The sequence below is a fragment of the Camelus ferus genome, chromosome 9 (genome assembly GCF_009834535.1).
Source record: "Camelus ferus isolate YT-003-E chromosome 9, BCGSAC_Cfer_1.0, whole genome shotgun sequence".
NCBI lineage: Eukaryota > Metazoa > Chordata > Mammalia > Artiodactyla > Camelidae > Camelus > Camelus ferus.
In genome coordinates, this window is record NC_045704.1 from 49,629,902 (window position 1) to 49,642,906 (window position 13,005).

At 56.0% G+C, this 13,005-nt stretch overlaps 2 protein-coding genes across 6 annotated transcripts in view; one reads left to right on the top strand and one right to left on the bottom strand.

Annotated features, from left to right (window-relative positions):
- The window catches only part of ZNRF1 (zinc and ring finger 1), a 90,762-nt gene extending 86,986 nt beyond the window's left edge, over positions 1–3,776 (top strand). For 2 of the 4 annotated variants that reach the window (XM_032486744.1, XM_014554636.2), the window contains 3 exons: positions 36–141; positions 1,724–1,815; positions 3,052–3,776. In XM_032486744.1, coding sequence (XP_032342635.1) covers positions 36–141; positions 1,724–1,781 — 164 coding nt within the window. In that variant the 3' untranslated portion in view covers positions 1,782–1,815; positions 3,052–3,776. Of the gene's footprint in view, positions 1–35; positions 142–1,723; positions 1,816–2,752 lie in introns of all 4 variants that reach the window. The other 2 variants (XM_032486746.1, XM_032486745.1) reach the window with 2 other exon arrangements.
- Positions 3,777–5,825: 2,049 nt separating this feature from the next.
- On the bottom strand, positions 5,826–10,976 carry LDHD (lactate dehydrogenase D). Of its 2 annotated transcripts, none has more exons than XM_014554648.2 (11): positions 10,878–10,976; positions 10,248–10,360; positions 9,914–10,055; positions 9,554–9,695; positions 9,259–9,418; positions 8,793–8,992; positions 8,569–8,697; positions 8,362–8,489; positions 7,719–7,809; positions 7,519–7,630; positions 5,826–7,427 (listed from the first exon to the last, which is right to left on the bottom strand). In XM_014554648.2, the coding sequence occupies exons 1-11, from the start codon at positions 10,947–10,949 to the stop codon at positions 7,262–7,264; spliced, it is 1,455 nt and encodes a 484-aa protein (XP_014410134.1). In that variant the 5' UTR covers positions 10,950–10,976; the 3' UTR covers positions 5,826–7,261. The 2 variants fall into 2 exon arrangements, with proteins under 2 accessions (XP_014410134.1, XP_014410135.1); XM_014554649.2 differs by lacking the exon at positions 10,878–10,976 and adding an exon at positions 10,614–10,856 and having other exon boundaries at positions 7,262–7,427.
- Positions 10,977–13,005: the final 2,029 nt, after the last annotated feature.

Below are 13,005 nucleotides of genomic sequence, written 5' to 3' on the forward strand. Positions count from 1 at the left end.
GACTGACCTCTCCCACTCCCATCCCCCCTTTGCAGATGACGTGCTGACTAAAGACGCGGGTGAGTGTGTGATCTGCCTGGAGGAGCTGCTTCAGGGGGACACGATAGCCAGGCTGCCCTGCCTGTGCATTTATCACAAAAGGTACGAGAGGGTCGGCAGGGCCATCTCAGCCGCACCCCAGACCCCGGAGGGCTCCTTCCCTGTGTGTGGGAGGGGGTTGGCCGTCAGCAGCCACTCTGTCCACCAGTACTCGAGGGGTGGAAGCAGAGGTCAGCAAGTGGGAAGGTCTGGGTATGCTGAGCACGGGGCCGAGCAGAGTTGTCTGAGGTTTTACTTGGGTTTGACAGCCTGGGTGGTGGGGGCTGTCGGAGAGACATGAGCAGCCCCAGAGGTGGGAGTGCTGGGGATGCCGCCTGGTAGGGTGAATCTTCATCCGTCTCTGTGAGCCTTTCCTTCCACTGCGGGCCCCTCTGTGCCACAGGGTGCGGACCCTCATCTGTGCAGGAGCGGTGGCCCAGGGAGGAGGCGGGGCTGGCCACCCTGCACCGCCCCTTCTCCCTAGAGGCCCAGCAGGCAGAAACAGCCACTACCTGGGGGGCCACGGCACTGTGAGGTGCTATAATTAGCAGGGCCGAGATTCGTCCTCAGGCTCCAGTAGGAGCCTCGTTCTTGATTCCAACTGGAAAGAAGACACCTCCTTCCCCAGGATGGAGGACGCTCTGTGCTGCCCGTGGCCGCCACCTGCTCTCAGCTCCTGGAGCTCCAGAGCTGCTTCCTGACACACAGGCTTTTCCAAAGCCTGGCTCACGGGGCCACTGGCCACAGGGTGGCTTGTGGATGTGGCTGGTGCCAGGGAGGCTCAGGTGGAGACTGGGGGGAGTCTTGGCCTGGGCCCAGCACAGAGAGCTCCAGTGTCCCAGGGAAGCATTACCCAGAACCAGAAGAAGGGAATCTTTGGCTCTGGGGGAGAATTATGCAAATGATCTGTCTGGTTCCTGTTTTGAAAATACCCAGCTGTTGGTTCACAGATAGCTGTCTTGGGGCAATTTTTGTTCCCTCCCAGGTTCAGACAGTCCTTTCTATAAACACTGGAAACCAGAATTTCACCATCAGCCCCCCATCTGACTCTCCTGAGCCATGTCATTAAGCCACAGGGTCAGTCCTCCCCTGGCCACCTTCTCCAGCTAAATGCCGGCTACTGACCACAGCCCTCTGAGCCCTGTAAAGCTGGAGTCTTCTGAGAAGTCACCCACTGGGGAGGGGGCCACGAGGTTCCTCCTCCAGCCCAGAAGAGTGCTGTCTCAGGACCAGAGGGCAGAGCCACGGCCAGCCTGCCAGGTCTCTATTCCCACTTTCTTTGTCCTTTGAGCCTTGGAGCTGGTTGACTGGCTGTCCGCACACCGCCCACTCTCACCTTGCTGGGGGCTGTGCCCGTGCTCCTGGGCTCCATGCACGTGAGGTCTTGGTCCCTTTTGAGGCCACAGTCCTTGCTTCGTGCAGTACCAGTGTCCATTCCAGTCTCATATCCACCACACCAGGCCTCCAGCTGAGCCAGGACTCTTCTGGGTGTCCTCCCTTCTTCCTGCTTTCAGAAAGTGGGTGTCTGGGGTCTTCACAGGCAAGAGTTAGGAATCCTCTGCTCAGAGACCTGGCCCTTGGAGCCAGCCCCTAAGGAGAGGCCTGGTCAGTTGGTGACATGTTTCCCTTGCCGCCTCCCCATCAGTTGCATAGACTCGTGGTTTGAAGTGAACAGATCTTGTCCAGAACACCCCGCGGACTGACCCTGCCAGGCTCGCTTGCTGACTCCTCTCAAAGGTAAGCCGGTGGTTGGGGCCTGGAGGCAGGGGAGCTGAGTGGCCCTTACACCCCCCCGAGAGGGGTTCCTGGGAGAGGGGAGCGTCTCACCAGTAGTGGTCTTGTGGGGCAGGCATGATTCCCTGGGAAGGATACGAGTATAGCCTTGCATGGTTATGGAGAGGAACCTGCTTAGTAGAGGTAGATTAGTTGGGGGAAAGACCAGTGAATTCCAGACGTGTGGGGCAAATCTCCCTGAGGAAGGTTCAGAAAGATGCCTCGGGAAGTGTTGGGCGGGAGAAGCTCTGGGACAGGACACGGGTTTGCTCCCCAGCTGTGCCTTCTGCTCACTGGGTGGCCAGGGCAAATCCTCATCTCTCACAGATCCCTGTTTCTTTGGGGACGGGGATAATCTCACTCACGCCCTGCACCGACATCCCACTCACTGAACAAGACAGCATGTGGGGCGTGCATTATCCCTGCAGCGCTTGGTAGCAGGCATCTCACAGCTGGCTCTTCCCACCTGCGGCCACTTCCTTCACCCACTTCCAGGTGGATCTGAGGCCAGTCCTAGGGCCCCACCACCCACAGCCCCGGTCCCTGAGTGCACAGCAGACCAGCACAACCAACTCCCTTCCCAGCTGTGCCCATGTGCTCCCCTATAACCATTTTCTGACCCCCAATTTCTTCCCCAGGCACCTTGCTTTTCTGATGACCATCCTCTCCTGTCCCCATCATCCTGCTTGTCCCTTCCATGTTCCTGGCTGGCACTTTCTTTTTTCTGTCAGGCAGACTAAACCCCCAAGAAACCAAAATCCTGACTCCATCTCATCTCACATCGTAGGGTTTGGGGGCTTCTCTCTGTCCCTTCCCTTTTGTTTCTCTTTCTCCCACCCCTCCTTCTCTCTCTCTCTCTCTCTCTCTCTCTCGTTTTTTGTTTTCTTTTGTTCTTCATTAGGTTTATTTCATTTATTCCAAGTAAACTCCCAGGACAGCTGATGATGTCAGACAATTCAGGGACATTTGCTCTTTTTACCTTCACCTCAAAAACTGAGGACGTGGGGAGAAGACACAGCGAGGGGGAGAGTAAGGCGGAGGGAGTGGAGCCTGGCTCCGGCTGCAAGTCCAAATTCCTGGCATGATGTTTGGCTTCGGGGCCCCAGACCGGAACCACAGGCGCCCGGCCCAGCCTCAGCAGATGCACGCGGCTGGCCTCAGGCCCAACGGAGCACGACTTACGTCTTACGGTCCCCACAGGGACAGCCAGGCCCCCGTTCCTGAGAGGAGGCTTCGGACACTGGGGCAGAGCTGAGCTGGGGACTCCAGTGGGAACAGGGCACCCCTCCTGCACTGACTTCCAGAGAATGGTCCCCCTTCCCCCCGAGGACACCAGATTGGATGAGAGCGCGTTTGAGAGAAGAAAGCATCACCCGCCATCCTTCCCCGCATCCTCGTCCCAGGAGGGAAGGGGCATTTTCTTTTTCACCTTTGAAAGGCGTTGTGGGTCTGTCTCTAAAGTGTTTACAAAAAAAAAATTATAAAACAACAAAAAGTCTAGTGTCGACTGGTGTTTTCCCTCGTGATGTTTACTGGTTGCTCTCTGCTGCCCAGCTAGAACCCACTCAGTGACAGAAACGAACAGAGCCAGGTTCTCGCCTCGCACGTCCCGTTGGCACCTAGCTCACGGCCGGTGCCCAGCGGCCTCTCTCTCACCAACTGCTCTGCCTTGGTTTTTTGTTTGATTTTTTTCCCCATTTTTCTGGCTTGGTTTTGCACTTTTCTCCCCTTGGGACCCTGATATCTTAACTTCATTGCCAAAAAAGCACCCACTGAGGACCTTCTCGACCTCATTTCCCATCTTTCCTACTGTATTCCCTCCTGGTTCTGGTCAGTTCAGAGGATTTAACAATCACAAGTGTCCTGCAGAAATGCCTGAACATTTTTCTTAAACCCTTGTGGATTTTTTTTCCCCAGAAAACTTAGACAAACAAAGGACTTATTAAAGGGATATGTACAGCTCCCCCTGTTTGCAGGCGCTCTGTTGGAAAACATTTTAGACACTGATGTTCACACATGGCATCAGCCCCTGCAAGATAGGTTTCTGTATTTATATATTTAAAAAAAAAAACCCTTATAAAATGTTTAAAAAACGTTCAAAGCTGGGGGGAAAAGCTTTCTTCATTAGTCAAGGTGTTTTGATATGGTATTAAAATAATGTCTAATAAAAGATTCACTGTGTGGCTTTATTTTAGTCAAGTATCATTACACAATCAAGAAGTGGGCATTGAAGGTGTGGCCCCCACTCCCTTGCCTACCTCCTTAGCCTTGCTTCAGGCTGGCACTCAGGGCCACAGGTGTGTGGCATGGTTCTCAGCGGTCACACCTAGGTGAGGGAATGTGGCCGGTCAGGCAGGAGTCCTGCAGGTTTAGGAACTCACTCAAGCCTCATGGAATCCATCTGCCATCACCTGTAGAGTGGTGGTAACACAACTCTTCTGGAAAGATCTGTGGGGCAAAAATCTTGCAGCCATTGGAGGGCACAAGGATGCAGGTTCTCCCAGGCATTGGCTCAGACCACCCACTCCTGCAAACCTTGGCTCCGCATCCCATGCCCTGCCCTGCCTGTTGCTATGGCCGCGTCTTAGTGCTGACTCATGGGCATGCTTCATTGAAGCCCAGAAAGAGGCCCTGGTTTGGAGCTGAGCCAGCTCAGAGCCCTTGAATTAGAACCAACCACTTAGGGCTCACAAGACTTGGCACATCTGGGGCTGGGTGGGAAGCACGGGGCTAGGGGTAGCAGTGCGTGCCTGGCCTCTGTCTCTGTGCCAGACAGGCTCCCAGAGAGGCATTCCAGAGCCTCCTGCAGAGCCTGCGACAGACGGCTCTGGAGGGAGTCAGAGCCGCTGCTGTGCCCTGCTCCCTCTCAGGCCTGTGTGCTGCGTCTGTGGAATCTAACCCATCGGGCCCTTCTGTCACACGCTTCCTGAAGCCCCTGCTCTGTGCAAGGGCCTTGTAGGCTGGTGGGCAGATGTGAGCCCAGCCACGGGCCTGCTTGGCATTTCAGAGAAACACTCAAGAGGAGTTTGTGAGTCTACACTTGTTGGGTGGAGACCCAAGGACCCACATTCGCCGTGGTGGCAGGAACCTGGGCTCCGAACTGTCAGCAGGCAGGCTCCTCTGGCAGAACGATGTTGGGGAAACAACTTCATTCATCTGGATGTCCGATGCCCCGCACGTGAAGTGGGAACAAGGTCACACATCTCAGAGGTCACCATGAGGGTCAGAGAATCTGCCCCGAAGTCCCTGGCACATGCACAGCAGGCTCGCACGTGACATCGTCACTGTAAAGAGCACTGTTCTATTCACAGCACCTCCTGCTTCTGCCTGGCAACTGTGTCTCCCTGTTCTATATTTAATTCCTCCTGCAAAGCTGGCCCTGAAGATCTCCTTGCCTGACCCCTGGGCCTGCAGGCGGAGGAGGCCTGTGTGCCCACCTCAGTGGCTTAGGCCCAGTGGCCTTGGCAACGCCCTGGGTGAGCTGAGTGGTCCTGAACTGGGTTGCGCAAGGCTGGAGCCCACTCTGGGGGCTATTCCAGGCTCCGGGTCTGATGCTTACGCCACTGCCAGCAACTTCACTCCCACCTGGCTCGCTGCTGCTGTGTCCTCTTGATTCAGACCCAGGTTTCCCCTCCTGGGTCAGGGTGGGATGGGGCTGTTGGGCCTTCCAGAGGGAACTGGTATCTGTCATCCTCATGCAAACAACTCTCCTGAGCTCTACTTTTCTGGGAGGGAAGGGAGTTGTCTGGAACTAGGAGGTGGGTTCCACCCACTCCCTCTGCTAAGGGCCCAGCACAGTTTGAGAGGGGCTTTCTGGACAGGAGCATCTCACTAAAACCACTCCTTCAGTAGCCATTTAATGGTGTTGAGGTTTTTAGGAGAATATCCTTATTCTTAGGAGATAGCTACTGAAGTATATAGGTGAATGATGTCAGAAAATTTGTAACTCAGTTCCCCAAAAAACACAAAGCAAGTAAGGCAAAAATATTCATTGTTGAATCTTCAGTGGCTGGTATTTCAGTGAACGGTGGACTTGTTCTTTCAACTCTCCTGTATGTTTTGAATTTTTCTTAATAAAGAATTGCAGGGCAGTGGTCACTTGCTGAGCACCTACTAGTTGCCAGACATTGAGGGGTACATCAAAGAGCCCTGCCCAGGAGGGGAGAAACCTGCCAAGAAGAATGCTGCCCCAGGAGGGCTGCAGGTGGCACCTGGGTGGAGGGGAGGGCACGGGTGAGCTGTGTCTCCAAGACTGCACGTGGCTGATGGTTAGATTGGGTGGTTCGGGGGGAGGGCCTGGGAGATTTGCCCCACACTACCCACTGCACAGCTACTGCTGCCATCCAAGGGACCGAGACGTCACAGAGGAGCCCAGTGTTTGCACAGAGGGGTTCTAAGAACTGACCAACTGGGACTCCCGGGACTCCAGTCAGAGGGCTGCCTCCGCCCTGGGGCCTGAACAGCTGATGGGGAGAGGTGGGGAGGGGCCGAGAGGGTGGAGGTAGGGAAGGGGCTCAGAGGTGGCTGGGGAGAGTCGGGGAATGCGGAGGTGGAAGATGCCTCTGGCTCCCCAGCATCCCTCACTCAGCCCCTTTCCTAAGGGCCAAGGTCAGAGAGTGAGGGAGACGGGCCTGTGCTATAGGGTCCTGGGACCTGTAGCGGGTAGAGAGCTTAGAGACTGGTTTCCAGGACACCAGGCACCTCCTAGACCCTGAGAAGTAGGGGGCCCAGGACTGAGAGCTGTAGACCCGTGCAGAGGTAAGTGCTGGGCACCGCTGCCCAGGCAGTCTGTGCTATCTGAGCTTTGTGGTGTCGGGTGCCCTCTCGTGGGCTTAGAGGGGAACAACTGCCATGTGCCCCAGACGAGGTGCTCTGTACAGGTGTTGAGGGCAAAAAAGCTGGTTGTGTAATACATCACGCCATGGAGAGGTGTGGTACCAGGAGAATCACTTCCATTGCCAGTGATTGGTAGCAGCCACTTGAAGGTCACTTCTCCCATCAGCAAAGGAGTGTCCCAGGCAGATGGAGGAAGAGGGCTAAAGGTATTGGGTCCCCCAGGCTGTGTCACTCACTCCTCCCAGCAATGGGGAGGCCGAGACAGAGGGGAGTCATCCTAAGAGGGGAGTCTCTCCCAGCCAGGACAGGACGTGTGCAAGAGCAGTGAAGCTGGGAATGACCCTGAGTCATTTACTGGACCCAAGGCTCCTGAGGACAGCAAGTGGGCCTGGGAGGAGCTGGCCTTCCAGACTTCTCTCCTCCCTCTGGCCTCTCCAAGTAAAAGGGCTGCTTGGGCAGGCGAAGGCCCCCGCAGGGTCTGGGCAAAGGCAGAACTGTTATGTGGTGTAAAAAGAGCTTCCAGAACAGGAGGTGCCACTGTCTAAGGGCCTGGGGGCCAGGTGCTCAGAGCTCCTCACAGCACTTTGCCTGGGTTCATGAGGCCTCGGGGATCCAGCATGGCCTTGAGCTGCCGCATGGTCTCCATGCCCACGGCGCCCACCTCTTCCTGCAGCAGCTGCCGCTTGCCCAGCCCAATGCCATGTTCCCCGGTACATGTCCCGTGGAGTGCCAGTGCCCGCCTGGAAGGCAGCAGGGAGAGGTCCTCAGCGGGCGCCCCTCCCACTCCCCCCACCTCCCTGCCGGCTTGCCTCCTTCCTCCCCTGCTCTTACCTGCCCAGCTGTTCTGCAAAGGCCTTGACCCTGAGGAGCTCCTCAGGGTCCTCAGGGTCTACCAGCAGGATGCAGTGGAAATTGCCATCACCCACATGCCCAGTGATGGTTCCTGAGGGCCCAGAGAACAGAGCTGCTGCCCCCAGAGCCACCCTCCACCCTCCCCTTCCCCACCACTCCCTGCAACAGGTAGGCAGAACCTGTGAGTCCTGAGGCCTTCAGGTCTTCCTTGGTCTGTACCAGGATCTCCGGCAGCCGTGAGATGGGCACACACACATCAGTGGAATAGCCCTGAGTTGAGGCAGGCCTGTGAAGTTCCCTCCCTCACCCCCGCCTGCCCAGAGTTAAGAGGTCACTGGGATCAAGGCTAAAAATGGGTTTAGGGGGCTCAACTCACATGAACGTACCTGCTCTTCTCTAGGCCTGTTTCCCCTATGCAACAAGGTGATTAGCCCAGGTGTGTTCCCCAGGCCCTGCCAGCAGAGGCTCCCACAGCTCTTGCCCTGCTCCCCCCAACCCTGGGAGCTACATACAGGTGCCCCAGTGCCTGCTGCTTGGAGCCCAGTCTCCCCTTCCTGTTGGCTCCAGCTTCGCTTCACCATATTCCTCCAGGAAGCCTTCCCTCTGTGTTCAAACTCCTATGAATATTGCCCTGTCCTTGCCCTGGCTCAAGGCAGGAGCTACCTCCCGAGGGTTTGGCCGACACTGTGCTTTCCCTCTGGGCAGTATCCAAGAAACAGCTGGGTGAAGCCAGTCCTGTCCACCGGGGCCCTCAACCTGCTGCCCTGGACAATAGGATAATAGGCTGAGGAAAGGCTCCCACATCCATCCCACTCTGCTCACCTTGCTGCCAGGCCGCAGGGACAGGGCTGCGTACCAGGCATTGTGCCGTGCCGCCCAGAGCCGGCTGCGCTCCTCAGCATTCTTGGCCCAGGAGAAGTGGGAGGCTCCATTGTGCTGGGTGATCTCCTCTGCGGGAGGGCAGGGGGTTGACACTGGGCCCTACTTTGGGGCCGCCCATGCCCCCTGCCTCGCAGCACCCCAGCATACCTGTGCGTTGCACTTGCTCTGCCAGTGCCTGCTCGGAGCCGTGGAACTCCAGGAAGAGAGTGGGCGCCACGCGGCAGTTCAGCTTGCTGTACCTGTTGCAGGCATCCATCATGACATCATCCAGGAACTCTGGGAGCACAGAGACGCCCAGCGAGGTGAGGCCTGGCTTTCAAAGGAGGCTTCCTCCGGGGAGCCCACCAGGACTGCCCCAGTCTCTGGCTCACCAATGCGGGCCACAGGCACTGCAGCTTGGAGGATGTGTACGGTGCTGTCCACAGCCGCCTGGATGCTGGGGAAAGCACAGGTGGCAGCCACCATGGCTTCCGGGGCAGGATGCAGGCGAAGGGTGGCAGCTGTAATGAGGCCCAGCGTCCCCTCGGAGCCCACAAAGAGCCCCGTGAGGTTGTAGCCAGCAGCGCTCTTCCTAGGCCCCAGAGATACAAGGTAGGTGAGTGCCCAGGCCACAAGATGATGGATTTCTGGTCAGAAGCCAAGTGGGGAGCTGAGACCAAGGTCTGGGCTGGCCCTCTCGGCACAGACTGCCCCCAAGGCCACCACTCCCTGGCACAGCCCCAGTGGGCCTCATGCAGAAGGAACAAACCCCAGGACCACCAGCTTTGGTCCACATGAGTTCCATAACCTCTCTCCCAGTGAGCCCCCATTGCCGCGGGTAGAGGACACGGTGCACACCGGAAGTAACGGCCGGGCCCCGCAGTGTGAAGCAGCCGCCCATCTGGCAGCACCACCTCCAGGTTCAGCACATTGTCCCGCATGGTGCCATAGTGCACAGCGTTGGTGCCCGAGGCCCCCGTGGCCACCATGCCGCAGAGAGAGGCATCTGCACCAGGGTCTGGAGGGCAGAGGGCAGGCAGGAGGCAGTCTGGGGCAGGCACTAGGTGGGGCAAAGGGGTCCCCCTGGCCCCAGAAACAGCCCTGCCACCAGGGAGCCCTCAGGGCTTGGGAAGGGTCTCATGCCCCGGCCTACCCACAGGGAACCAGAGCCCGCTGTCCCGCAGGTGGGCGTTGAGAGCTTTGCGCGTGACACCTGGCTCCACCACCACAGAGAAGTCGTCTGGATTCAGCTCCAGGATCCGGTCCATGTGGGTCAGGTTGATGCAGACACCGCCCTGGTGGGAAGGGTGCAAGGTGCCACTAACCTAGGCCTCCTACCAGGACACAGCCCCCAGAACCTCACCTCGTGGCCAACCTCCCAGGAGCCAGACCAGAGCCCCGGGATGGCAGGTAAGGAGGCCAACCAGGATGTGTGCAGTGGAAGAGGCAGCTGCCAATGTGCCAAATGTGATGGGCCCAGGGCCTGACCGGGGGGAAAAGCCACCACACGTACCTGCACGGCGCAGACTCCACCCTCAACCCCTGTGCCTGTGCCAAATGGGATGATGGGCACGCCATGGCCATAGCAGAGGGCTGCCAGCTGGCTGACCTGCTCCACATTCTGGGGCCACACCACAGCATCCGGAGGTTGGCACCTAGAACCAGACCCTCAGTAATTTAGGGGTATGTGGTACCTACCCTCTGGCGGTGCTGCAGGGCCTGAGACTGCACACTGGGCAAGGGGCAGAGAACCCTCTTCTGGATGAGTGTAGAGGAGAGGTGGGGAATGCCAGAGAAGCCAGCACCCCAACTCCCAGCCGGGGGCTGTAGTGGGGGAGGGCCCACACCTGTGCATCGACTCATCGTGCCCGTGCTGCTCTCGGACCGCAGCCGCAGTAGACACATGGGGGCTCCCCACAAGTGCCTTCAGAGCCTCCACAAAGCCCTGGCTGAGCTTGCCCTGCAGGGGAGAAGCACGTTGGCAAGGTCACTCAAAGGCACGGGGGCCACGGCCTGCCCTGTGTCAGGTGGGAGGGGTAGGAGACAGAGAGGGACTTCCACTGTCTGTGAACAGAGGCACCCACATCCCACCCCCCTGGGCAGGGGGCTCATGGGGCTCTTGGAGCCCTTCTGGGGATTTCTTCCCATTTTACAGATGGGGGAAGAGGCCAACAAATCTAGGATAGGGTTTGGCCTAGAACCCAGCTCCTTACCTCCCAGTCATTCTTTCAAATGTGTGTGTTTCCCAGAGCCCCAGAGGGGCACCTGGAGTCCACAAACTGTTCAGTGAACATCCTCCAGCCCCACTCGTGGCAGCTGTGGGGGCCTTGGCCCATCTCACTCAACACTTTCACTTGACACAGGGGGAGCCCAGTGATCCTCTGCTCAAGGTCGCCTGGTGCTGGGGCAACACAGAGCCTGGCAGGAACTCAGCATGGGCCCCCCACCCTCCAAGGGGTTCCCCTTCTCCCACCTACCTGCGTCCCCCAGGAGCAGTAGCCCTTCCTGGGGAACAGCCGCCAGACTGAAGCCCGGAGCAGGCTGGCCATCACTGGGCAGCAGATGGCTGCTGCCCCAGCCTATTGGTTATGCGGGGTGGGTCAGGGCTCCTTAAGGTGGCACAGCCTTAAGGTGGCCTTGCCAGCCCTCGCTGATTCAGGAGGCTTATGTTCTGAAAGGCTTCCTGAACATAAAGGGAAACAGGACAGTGGCTGCTCCCTGGTTTAAAAGTATGTGAAGGCTTTCCATGGTCCTTCAAACTGCTTGTTGTGGCCCTGAAAGTCCTGTCGGTACCTGTTGACCTCTCCAACTGCTACACTTCCTTCCAGTCTCCTTTTGGGCCTCTTAGCTCCAGCTTCCCTTTCTGCTCCTGAATCCCCAGCTCCAACAAGGCTCACACCCTTTATCTTTCTCACCCTGCAGGAATAGAGAAGCCTTGATTGGGGCTATGAAGAGGGAAGCACATGAAAGCTCTTGGAGGATGAGATGGGGTAAGGCAGTGAGGCAAGCTAGGAAGACTTCCTGAAAGAGGAGTGCTGAGGATGAGCAGCAACAACCCAGATAAATGAAGAAAAAGACTGTTCCATCCCTTTGTCTCCACCCTCCCACGGGGCAGATCCCAGGATCATGCCACAGATGTGGCTGTTGCTCTTGAGATTATCCCAAGCTCCGTTTTCTTCCCACAACAATTTGAAGATGCACATTGCTAACATTACTGAGATAAAGCTATTCCTAGTTTTGTTTTTCTTCCCAGTTGAGCCAAGAACACAGACTCTACTTGAGTCCTTCTCCTCAGCCACATTTGAATTGGTTCACATTTCCACTCTCAGTGTGTCGCTTAACTGGCTTATCTCAAAAACCGTCTCTTTTACAGTTGGTTAGTTCAAATCCAGATCCAGGGAGAGTCCACACAATGCATTTGGTTCATATCTCTCATAAACCTCTTAATCTACAACAGTTTCCCTCTCCCTCTTTTTTCTATACCATTTATTTGTTAAAGAAACTGAGTCACTTGCTCTGCAAAATGTTCCACATGTTTATTTGGATGATTGCACCCATGTGGTATTATTTAATATTTTTCTCTAACCTCTGTATTTCTTACAAACTGTTAGATCTAGATGCAGTGCTGCCCAGTACAACTTTCTGCAGTGGTGGAAATGTTCTGTATCTGTGCTTCCCAATATGGTAGCTCTTAGCCACATGTAGCTGATGATACTACAGGTATCCATGGATGTGAGAGAGATGCAAGGTAGAGTTTTGTGGCAAAAACTAAAAAGAACAACCATATAGATCCCTAAGCTTCCAGAGTAGGTTCATGACATCTGCAACAGAGAACTATACACTGTTCAAAAAAATTGCTCCAACCTACTACTGGGTCCTGGTTAAGATATCAAGTGACTGTGTGACCAGAGCTGGCCATCATGAGCTGTGTTCTATCAGACCCACCAAGTCATAAAACCAGGCGGGTCCAAAACAATCCATTACTAAATAAAAAGGGTACAAACAAAACTGGGCACAAGAAGGGCCAGAGGGCAAAATGAGCTGCGTGAGTAGGTGGCCCAGACCCCCATGTCACCCATCATTGCTTAGCTAGCATCTCTCCCTCAGCTCACATCTCCAACCATGTGGGGGAACTCTTACGACCAGCTGATGAAGGAGGGAAAAGTTCAAGCTTGTTTCAAGAATGGATTGGCTGAATATGAGGGGGGAAGCTGAAAGTGACTGCTGCTGCACTACAGCCCCGCTTGGGGGAGGTAACTCTGAGGTCCTCCCAATTGACAGAGCACCAGGTCATGCACCTGGTATTCCACAGGGAGTGGTAAATGACTTGGCTAGTTGGTTGGTCAAGGGCCTATGGAGAGATTGAAAAATCAGGGTCAAGGAGGTTTGGAGAAGAGGCATGTAGATTTGGAGACAACCTAAATGTCCATCAACAGATGACTGGATAAAGACGTTGTAGTATATATATGCAGTGGAATACTACTCAGCCATAAAAAAGAATAAAATAATGCCACTTGCAGCAACATGGATGGATCTGGAGATAGTCATTCTAAGTGAAGAAAGCCAGAAAGAGAAAGGAAAAAACCATATGATATCACTTATATG

What these genes read in the sequence shown, in the direction of transcription:
- LDHD (XM_014554648.2), bottom strand. Translation starts at nt 10,949, where the DNA reads ATGGCCAGCCTGCTCCGGGCTTCAGTCTGGCGGCTGTTCCCCAGGAAG. An exon ending in GGGCCCGGCCGTTACTTCCG is followed by an intron (nt 8,993 to 9,258) that starts GTGTGCACCGTG and finishes TCTGGGGCCTAG; the next exon opens with GAAGAGCGCTGCTGGCTACA. An exon ending in TTTGCAGAACAGCTGGGCAG is followed by an intron (nt 7,428 to 7,518) that starts GTAAGAGCAGGG and finishes GCTGCCTTCCAG; the next exon opens with GCGGGCACTGGCACTCCACG.